The 10,792-nt window shown below is 39.2% G+C and overlaps 1 protein-coding gene across 1 annotated transcript; it reads right to left on the reverse strand.

Moving 5' to 3' along the window:
* Positions 1-491: 491 nt before the first annotated feature.
* On the reverse strand, positions 492-7,242 carry nae1 (nedd8 activating enzyme E1 subunit 1). The gene is made up of 20 exons (XM_053414555.1): positions 7,143-7,242; positions 6,612-6,715; positions 6,463-6,523; positions 6,343-6,373; positions 6,120-6,191; positions 5,794-5,873; positions 5,394-5,503; positions 5,053-5,162; positions 4,890-4,952; positions 4,709-4,772; positions 4,524-4,615; positions 4,317-4,376; positions 3,593-3,726; positions 3,037-3,112; positions 2,812-2,851; positions 2,098-2,184; positions 1,879-1,971; positions 1,148-1,262; positions 1,003-1,052; positions 492-901 (listed from the first exon to the last, which is right to left on the reverse strand). The coding sequence occupies exons 1-20, from the start codon at positions 7,190-7,192 to the stop codon at positions 792-794; spliced, it is 1,602 nt and encodes a 533-aa protein (XP_053270530.1). The 5' UTR covers positions 7,193-7,242; the 3' UTR covers positions 492-791.
* Between the last annotated feature and the right edge of the window lie 3,550 nt (positions 7,243-10,792).

Genomic DNA, 10,792 nt, shown 5'->3' on the forward strand with positions numbered 1-10,792 from the left:
AGCTCACATGTTTGTCAGCTCAAATTTATTCTGCTTAATAACTGTGTAATCCTTGTTTCAACTTCTGAACAAGTCAACAATTTGCTCTGTGGGTTTTACCAGACTGTATCTGGACTGTGGGGGAAACAGTGGAAAGCCCAAATGGAGGCAGAGCAGACGTTTAACCTCAAAAACATGTCTCACCTTTGGTTTATTAAAATAAACAGATGGGCAAAAGGTCAAATGTCTCTTTTTTTCCACTTTCTTTAACATTGTAAGTTTTTTCGACATTTTCACTGATTTCCCAAAGAATAGTTGGTGGATCTTGATCAACGAAATCAAGCCCATTTAGGGGAATCATATCCATGAGTGTGTAAAGTTTTCGTTGTAACCCAAATTATCTGACCTCTTTGTTCCAAACACAAATTAGTAAGAGAGAGCGGCGACTAAAGTTCACAAAGTGCTGCCACGTTGAGTTGAATCAAGTTTCTCAAATGAAAATACTACACAGATTTTGATTTCAGCTTTGTTTAATGTTTGTTGACACCAGTACTCCCCTTAAAGACTTCAAACAACAGGACAAGGTTTTATGATCAACGTAATATTTAGCCTTAAAAGGTCCAGGTAACCCTGGGAATCACCTTAAGCTTTAAGTGCACACATTAGTGTCATAACCCCATTCAAAAGTGATGGAAAATGCAATTCTTTCTTCTATCAAACCCCAAGTTTCCATTTTGTTACAGCAAGCTGGTTCAAGGAATGCTTTTTCCAATACTACCCTATTTTCTCCGATATATTTGTGGGCAAACTCTTTACAAATTCAGGGTGGCAGAGGTCTGTGACATTGCGTTGTAAATGAACGTGTTGCTAAAGGGCACAAATTGGTGGCTCACGATCTTGATGGCCTCTTGAGCAGCACATCCTGAAGGGAAACATATTAACAGAGGTTAAGAGACATTTCAGATTTATTAGCACTGTTTGGGATAGATATGCTGCGCATTAGAATGAGTGATAAAGCATTACCTCCCAAAAATGCTGCAACTGTGTGTGGCTCTGCTGCACCATATCGACAGCTGCAGATTATGAAAGAAAAAGGAATTGGATCATTATTTGGCACAGTTTTTAACGACCGCTCTAAATATTAAATTAAGCAGTGATCATTACTTACAACTCGTGGATATAGTCGTCTTTGATATTGACGTTGAGGCTGTACTCCTGCAGAAGGCTGTTTACACACAGCTTCAGTTTGCTGATGTCATCCTCAACTTGGTAGTTGTAAACTCCTGGTAAGAGACGAAATACAGAAGCATAGGGAGGAATTATCAACATGTTTTGCATTTTGCATATCACTTTTTACATCTTTTATCTTTTATATATTTTTATTCAGAAATGTTTATGTCGAAATAAATGTTACTTTGTATAGATATTGGAAAAAAGTGAGTAAATAAGAAGTAAACAGTGAGTAAATATATACTGGTTTTCTATTTTTCATTGCTTTCCTATGTATGTTGTATTTATTGCGTTTTTATGTTTCTATGTTAATTGTAAGCACCAATTACCAGAGCAAATTCCTTGTAGGTGTAAACCTACTTGGCAATAAAATACTTCTGATTCTGATTCTGATTCTGATGATGCTTAAAAATCATACTATGAAGTGTGCAGTATTGTAGCAGGCAGCTCATCAAATCTAATTCAAAGACCCAACAAGTGATAAAAACGTTGAATGCAAAGTCTGTCAATGACTAACAAGTCTGTCCTGTTAATAACAAAACTAAATCTGCAACTTGCAAAAACAACAACGCAGAAAACTAGATTGCGTGAATATTACTTGGTTCCATAGAAGTGTTTTGAGTTTGGTTCAATTCTTGAAAGAAAATGATGTATGAAGTGTGTCTGGACCTGGGTAGCGGGAGTGCTGCTGATAGAATCGATCAACAGCCCGAAGCATGAGGTAGAAGACCATCTCGCTGTCTGGACTGTCCATGCTGGAGGCTGAGAGACACAAAAAGACATTCTGCTTGTTAGGTGAACATATATATTGCCAACTACTATTAGAGTTAGCTCAAACATAACAAACGACAACAGACGACACAGAAAGAAAATGAACCTCCAACTCACTGATTTCATCTTTGTTCACGGACTCCACACTATATTCTTCAGCCAGAGATCTGCAGCGCACCACCCGCAGAAAGGAGGCATTCTTACCTAGATGTCCACACAGATGACTACAGTTAGGAATAATTGAATGAGCCACAGATTAGATTATGTGATTCCTGCATCTACACTAGTCAGAGTTATGTTCAGTCCAGGAGCAGCAGAGACAACATCACAAATCTGAACAGCAATAGAGAAATAAAAAACTTGTGACTTTGGAAAAGGCAGCACTACTTCATGACGGCAAAAATTTGTAACTGATGAATGAACAGCATGAGACTGTTCCAATTTACACATTATACCTATATATTTACATACATGTAGAGTAATGTATATATCTAAATTGAACCTCGGTGGTTATGTTTACATGGATGATATAATAATTACCAAGAATATATCAGATCAGGCAGTGTAACTAAAGGATGTGTTATTTCAAGTAAAAGATGTTTAAATCAATTTCTAGCCGTGACGGTTCTTATTTGAGAATGTTCTTATACAGAACTGCAACAAAAGGAAAACTCAAATTCCACATCTCAATATAAAATAAACATTAAAACAAAACAAAAAACACTGTGGTATGGACAGTGTTTGGCTTTAATCAAATTCGAGGGGAAAGCAAAATATAAGTGAATATAAAATGTGATGTAAGGATTGTTGTTCATAGGAAAGTTTACTTACAGAGTAGCTTGATGTCCTTTTCACAGATGCTCTCTGGTGGCTGGGGGAAAGGAAAGGGAATCTCTGTGTCAGAGTGCATGCTGGGACCTGTTCCATCGAGAATTTCCAAGTCTCAGCTAATTCATCTGATTTAGCAAACATTTATTTTGGGGCCACTGGAAACTCTTGAGCACAGGTTTGACCCTAACACTCTTATTTAGTGAGTACAAAGTTTTTATAACGTACCTTTGCAACGGACTGCAACAGACGCTCTACGTGCTTCGAAACAGCAGCTGCATCCTGCAGGGCCTTTTCCCTGTAACTGAAATTAAACAGAAACCTAAAATTATCTCTTTGCCTCAGACAACCAGTTGAGCTTCAGGAAACATGGTCACAAAACCCCTTTGTCCTCCTCAGTTATGATGTGAGGTTATGGTAGGAAAAGAGTTTTCGTGGAAAAATGATGATGTCACAGTAAAGTTGACTTTGGGATATAAAATGTCATGACTCATTTTGTAATAATAAGACCATTTGTGTGAAATGTTGCCATAAGTACTGCATTCATTCTTCATTTATGGTAAAAATTGGTTTTGAGTGATAACAGTGACCATGACTGTTGATCACTGAAACCCTTACTCAGAGAATCTTTGGATCCAATGGAATGTTTGTGGAATATTTGAAGTGAATATCAATATCATGTCGTCATACAGTAAAGAGCAACTACTGTTTGACAGGAACACATTTCATGGAAGTTCCTCTCGACAAATTCTAAACAACAAACAGTCCCATATTCCACACTTACACATTTTGAAGGTTGATAAACTTCTGAGAATCTGCGATCATGTCTGGAATGGTTCCTCTCACAGGGAGGCTTCCGTTGCCTTCGCTGTGAACAAACTCCTTGACCGCTCGCAGCATCACCCAGAAGGTCGGAGTCTGCAGCACAGACACGCAGCACAGTAAGCAACAATCCAAATTACTTCCTATATGAAAGTGGGATATAACTGTAGCCCTAAGTCAGACTCAAATCTCTCAGTTCACACGGAACATCAGAACAAATCTCCAAATAAACGCATACATGATTGCTGTTTGCAGAAACCAAATCTGCAGTTGTTTTTGGCCAGTCAGGCTACGGCAGAGGAGTCCACTGTCGATGTGTATTTGTGTGAGTGGGAGAGGAACAGAGAGAAACACAGGGAGAGCCAGGCGGGGGGGGGGGGGGGGGGGGGGGGGGCTGAGCAAATCAATGTGCTGTGAACAGTTCCACAATGAAATCAAACTCTACCCATTTAAAATAGGAAAAAATCGATATGAAAAATCAATATGTGGCCACCGATGCTGAAAGTGTATGGGAAACACAGAGAATCTTTAGGAATATTGACCTGCAGCAGGTCAGAGTAATGAGACCCAGGAATCCCTAGTGTTCACAAAGCTAAAAGAACGTGGCCATGCGTGTCCCAAAGCACCTCCGAAAGACAGGGACAGATGCAGTTTTGATAAATTAGTTTTTATGAAAAAGTCCGAACCTGTGAGGTGATGTTGTTACACTGCTCACTGTTGAAGAGGTCTTCAAGAGCACTATGAATCTGCAGAAAAAGGAGAAGTAACATGAACATTCTAACAATGAACTTTGCATCTAAAGATAACGGACTGTGTGAGCGTTTATAAGATTAGATATTTTGCATGGGACAGATATCTCTTGAAAACCAAAATGAGTATTTGAGGTCTGGCACCTTGGTTGGATTTAAAGCCGTATTGACATTTTTTATAGCTTCCTCGAAGTTTTCTTCATCCTCTGGGAAACCGTTCTCATTCTTCAGGAGCCCTGAAGAGACACACAATAATAATCAATCACAGACAGTGTTGAGTTGCACAGACAAGTCACTGACTGAACTGCAATCTAGAGGTCCACCGGTACCTTCCCGAATGATTTGTCTGAATGCCTCTTTCTCCTTGTAATTTTTTGGTGGCTGGCAGTTGTGCTACAAGGACAGAGGAAGAGGACATTTATTGTTCAGCAACATTAACAAACCACATGAATAAACATTGAGTGACGTTATCTTTATCAGACAAATAATAAACAGACAAATGTACTGTACCTCACTGAGCCATTTCTCCAGATATTTCGCAACAATGATGACCCAAGGTGTGTGACTGTGATCCTACAGAATAAATGAAGATTTAGACATTATCACTTTGTGTAAATCTTTACAGGATTAAACTGATTCAAACTTGCTAATGTGCTGAAACCAAAATAGATACCTTCTTGTCCATTTTGTCAAGGTCATAGGACTGAATGTGTTTCTTCAATTCACTAAAAGGCTGATCTAACCTCAGGTCCTCCAAGGCATTGTCTGGGTGAGATTCAATCACTGAAGAGAGACAGTCAAATATAATGTAGAATATTTATTATTTTACATTAAAAACAGTTAAAAAAACATGAATAAGAAACAAGCCACAATGAAATATCCATATACCATGTAAATATCACAGAGCAACATTGTTGGTGGGTTCACTGAAAGCCTTATATATGTAAAAATATAATACCAATTAAAAGTTAACAAAATAAACTTTAGTCAATATTTTATAGTATCAGAACTAACCTGTATGCTCCTGCACTGCTAGTCTCATGTAGCCGATGAGGCCGTATGTTCTACAGACGAGGAAAGGTACCGAGGCGCTCCACAGAACTGAGCCTAGCCTCAAACACGTGCTGTTGAGTTATTGAGATAATTTGATAGTTTAGTTCGACAGAAAATAAACGATAACAAATCAAGTTAAAACACGTTCTGCACAAAATGTTTTGTAATCTTTGGCTGGATTGGAACCAACAACCCCCTTAAATGAAAACGCAGATTAAAGCTCTTGCACTTGCAGAATGTGAATACAAATTTTCCTCAAACAAAAATAGCTTAAATTTTATTGGTTAAATAAAAAAAAAAAAGGTCAACAGTTCATCCATTTAGAGTTAAGATATTTGTTTTCAAAGTGTATGTCTCATACCTTTCTGGCAAATGGACACCGATGACTATGGTAAACCTGTGGAAAAACTCTGGATCGTTGTCAAGAAGTTTGTCTGGACTCTGCAGGAGAAACAGAAAATAGAGGAACGATAAACTGATTGTTGCATTTACATATTTAAATTGATCAGGCTGTACCCATTTGACTTATAGACTTGTAATAAGTCTGCACATGGCCTGGTCTCTTTTAGCGTATGAAGAATAGTAACAGTTTTCGGGCATTTTCGTGTGACGTATTGTTATCGTTACAACATTACTACATATTTGTAAACCTGTGTTGACAACACACACGAGCTAAACAAAACCAACCTCCTCGACAAAGTTCCCAGAGACATCGCTGTTCAGCTCTTGCAGCAGCTCAGTGGCGGCCTGGGCTCGGTTCTGCAACATGAGAGCTTAGATCAGGACCCATACAAATATCACACGTTTATTCCTAATAAGAATATGAAAAATTATTATAAGAAGAAGTGTAGGAAATAGGAAGTTGTGTGTAAAACAAAAAAGTACCAGATTAAAAGCATTAAAAAAATACCTTTCCAATGCTGTTGTTACTCAGGAAAAAGCTGCAGGAGAAGATGACAAGATTCATGAGCGCACAAGCAAAACCAACACATGTTATTCTCAACTTTCACAGGAACAATCGCTGTCTCACTTGTTTCCAACATCTTCTCCAGACACTGTGTGCCCATCGACTATGGTGAATGCGCCGATACCTGAAAAACACATAAATGAATCCAACAGGGAGATGCTTTCAGTAGCTCCTGCAGCATTGTCACCAGTACGGAGGCACATCGCTTATACCTGGCAGCACCAGGTTCTTCAGGATCTCGGTCCCAGTTGCTGTGGCGTTGATGAGGCAGACGTGAGCGTTCTCCAGTGACTCCTGACCATGGTCTCCCCACAACCTGGAAGCAGCACACATCACAACATGGACACGTGTTGCCATCTAGTGACACAATCCCACCCTCAGCCGCTGTAAACACACACACACAGCCTCATAGCTGGTGCTGTGACAGCCTCTATAGCATCAGCTGTCCGGTTGCAGCATCAGTTTATCCCCCACACGCTGTGCTCGTGTAAATATTACATCAGGCCCACCACTGGCTTTAATATGGACAAGTGAACAGCGAAGGGAGCAACAGAGAAACCCTCTCCTTTAGCCGTAAACGTCTTCTATCTAAATGACACACACGGAACAAGCTAACGCTAGCTAACACTGTTGTTAGCTTCACCGCCTCAGTGTTCTCAGCACTGAAATAAAACCATTTGCACCAGTTTACCAGGGGATTAAACCAGTTCTTCAAGGGAGCTGCGGTGTGGTTTCAAACGTACCTCAGCTGTCTGTCGTATTTCTGCTCTTTGGAGGCTTGTGTTGCTGCCATGGTTTCTTTACGAGTGAGATCTATGGACGCATTTGAACTTCCCCGATAGCAGATTCGACGCAAAAAGGTCCGGCACGGAAGTCAAGACTAGCACTTTCTACACAAATTCTCACCGAAATAAAACAGAGGATGATAAACTGAAATATCATGATTTGTTTTGTTTTTAATAAAAAACAACACTTCAGTACAGATTAACAATCTGCTTAATTATTTCCACATAACTTCACATCAACTACAAGTGAGGCGAATGCTGCTGTTTTTACCCAACTAGGCCTACATTTATATGATAATTGTGGATAATCCAATGTGTAGATACAAAATATACAATTTACAAATTATGAACAATAAATAATAGTGTCTCTGCATAATGTATTTAATGTAACATAATATTTACATAGTATACACTGAAAAAAAATATTGAAAAGTATCGTCAGTACAAATAAAATAGCTTAAATGTAATATGGGACAATACAACAGGAAGAAATAAAGAGAAAAATCTAAATGTCCTACTTTTAAAGTATTACAACCAATAATGTCTCAGGTGTTTATTTGTTTTGTTTATGGGACTATCACATGTGTACGTGTGTTGCTTACAAATATAACACTGGTCGAGCATCATTCTATATAATTTCAAAAGAGAAAACTAGTTGTGTGACTCTATCATGTTTCCAATTATTTTTCAAAAATGTGTCCTATATAGTAACACTGGAGTAAATATTATCTTTGAAAACCCCCAGCAGATGGTGAGTGTGTGTGTGTGTACGTGTGCTTGTTTGTGTATTGGTTTTTGTTTCCTACTCAAGACCTTTTCCAGAATAAACACTAATCGTGTCAGGACCAGTGGACCTCATGTGGACCAAAAGAGGCAAGACATGATTTCTGACTTGAGAGAAAACAGATTTTAGAGAGAAAACTGATTATTTGAAAAACAGAGAAATTATGGATTCCTCAAATCTTGCTCTGCCTCCTCTCGTGTGGAAATTTCAAGGGATCTTGTTTGTCCCGGGTTAGATTCATCATTTTGATGAACGTGTGCCTGTCTACCTATAGTTTTGAGGCCAAATTTAGTCTCAGATACGATAATTATGAGGACATTATGGCTGTTCTTCACAAATTTAATACTAATAAAAGCTTTAGGTTAAGGCCCGAACCGACTCCTTTACCTGCTCTGTCTTGTCCGCAAAAACTCAAACCTGAGAGCCCGTCCTATGTGGACTTGTAGTGAAGATGCCAAAGTTGATAGTGGAAAGTAAAAAATCCAATACCAATATATTGGCAAATATATATATATATGAACATTAAAATAATTCAGAGATAGCTAAACATAATTAAGACTTTGTATGTAATATATTTGCGTATTTAAGACTTTTCAAACCATCAGTAGTTGTGGATTCACAGTTATATTTCATTGTCTTAAACAATGTGAGAAAAAGATTTATTTGACATTTTCAATGATTTCATAGAGAATAATTCATAGATCTTGATGAGAATAATAATACATTTAGGGGACTGGTGGAATCCACGATTATTAATCTAGATTTTTGCATTTTGTGATGAAATTTGACTATTGAAAGTAAACGTGTAAAAATGAAGAAATCAAGGAATAAATGGAATGTTCCGGAAGAAGCGAACTGTTTGGGGGTGGCGTTTAGCAACCTGGTAGAGCTGCTGTCCCAAAGAGGAAAGCCTTCAACCTGCAGACGACCATTAGATTCCAACCCGCGGCCATTTATGCATGCCCCCCCCCCCCCCCTCTCTCTGTCCCCCTTTCACTACTTATCCTCTGTCCTATAAAAATAAATAAATAAAGGTAATAAAAGAAAATACATGTAAAAGCAAAAGTATGTTTAAGATCACAAACACATTTAATGTTAAAGATTAAAGACACGTTCAATGTTCTATATATCGAAGGCTCATACTTTGATCTTAAATGTTCCATTGATGGGTCCTTATAGCAAGAATAATAGGAAGGGGATATAACCATCCATACAAAGGATAATAATACTAATGTGATAGTGACACCACACTGTGATCGAGAAAAAACTTCTACTGACTCAGAAATCTGTCCAGAATAATTGTAACTTTCTATTCAAACTAATAGATTAAACCAGTGATGGAAGGTTTGTTTCACCAAAACTTGGGGGCTAGTCAAGACCCAGCAACGATTCTGCAGAACTCTATTTGTATGTCTCAACAAATAAGCTACCTCAAAAACCTGCTGGCCAAGGAGAATGCCAACCTTAGTACAGAGTACCACTGGAGGATCCAACTGAGCCAAGAGTTGGAGGAGCACATAGCGTCCTTAGAAGATGTCTACCAAAGTCATACAACAAACCAGGAGAAGTTCAACAGCGAGCTCCAGGAGGAGAGGAAGAAGAAGAACATTCTCCAAGAAGAGCTGGAGAAGCTCAAAGCTTCTTATCACGAGGTCTGCCAAAGTCATGCAACCAACCAAGAGAAGTTCAACACTGAGCTCCAGGAGGGGATGAAGAAGAGGAACGTTCTCCAAGAAGAGGTGGAGAAGCTCAAATCTTCTTTTCACAAGGTCTGCCAAACTCATTCAATCAACCAGGAGAAGTTCAACAGTGAGCTCCAGGAGGAGAAGAGCAAGAAGATCGTTCTCCAAGAAGAGCTGGAGAAGCTCAAAGCTTCTTATCACAAGGTCTGTCAAATTCATACAACCAACCAGAAGAATTTCAACAGTGAGCTCCAGGAGGAGAAGAGCATGAAGAACGTTCTCCAAGAAGAGCTGGAGAAGCACAAACCTTCTCATCACGAGGACTGCCAAAGTCATGCAACAATCCAGGAGAAATTCAACACTGGCTTCCAGGAGGAGAAGAAGAATAAGTACGATCTCCAAGAAGAGCTAGAGAAGCTCAAAGCTTCTCATCACAAGGTCTGCCAAAGTCATGCAACCAACCAGGAGAAGTTCAACACCGAGCTCCAGGAGGAGAAGAAGAAGAAGACAGTTCTCCAAGAAGAGCTGAAAAAACTAAATTCTTCTTATCACAAGGTCTGCCAAACTCATTCAATCACCCAGGATAAGTTCAACAGTGAGCTCCAGGAGGAGAAGAGGAAGAAGAAAGTTCTCCCAGAAGAGCTGAAGAAGCTCAACGCTTCTTATCACAAGGTCTGCCAAAGTCGCACAACCGACAAGGAGAAGTTCAACACCGAGCTCCAGGAGGAGAAGAAGAAGAGGAAAGTTCTCCAAGAAGAGGTGGAGAAGCTCAAATCTTCTTTTCACAAGGTCTGCCAAACTCATTCAATCAACCAGGAGAAGTTCAATAGTGAGCTCCAGGAGGAAAAGAGGAAGAAGAACGTTCTCCAAGAAGAGCTGCAGAAGCTCAAAGCTTCTAATCACAAGGTCTGCCTAAGTCGCAGAACCGACCAGGGGAAGTTCAACACCGAGCTCCAGGAGGAGAAGAAAAAGAAGAAAGTTCTCCAAGAAGAGCTGAAGAAACTAAATATTTCTTATCACAAGGTCTGCCAAAGTCATACAACCAACCAGGATAAGTTGAAAACCGAGCTCCAGGACGAGAAGAAGAAGAAGAACGCACTCCAAGAAGAGCTGAAGAAACTAAATTCTTCTTATCACAAGGT

Source organism: Pleuronectes platessa, chromosome 1 (genome assembly GCF_947347685.1).
Source record: "Pleuronectes platessa chromosome 1, fPlePla1.1, whole genome shotgun sequence".
NCBI lineage: Eukaryota > Metazoa > Chordata > Actinopteri > Pleuronectiformes > Pleuronectidae > Pleuronectes > Pleuronectes platessa.

Bases quoted from the DNA above. Each gene is read 5' to 3' on its own strand.
- nae1 (XM_053414555.1), bottom strand. From the start codon at position 7,192: ATGGCAGCAACACAAGCCTCCAAAGAGCAGAAATACGACAGACAGCTG. The intron at 6,524-6,611 runs GTATAAGCGATG...TGTGTTTTTCAG, and splicing joins GAAGAACCTGGTGCTGCCAG to GTATCGGCGCATTCACCATA. The intron at 5,874-6,119 runs GTTGGTTTTGTT...TTTCTCCTGCAG, and splicing joins CTGGGAACTTTGTCGAGGAG to AGTCCAGACAAACTTCTTGA.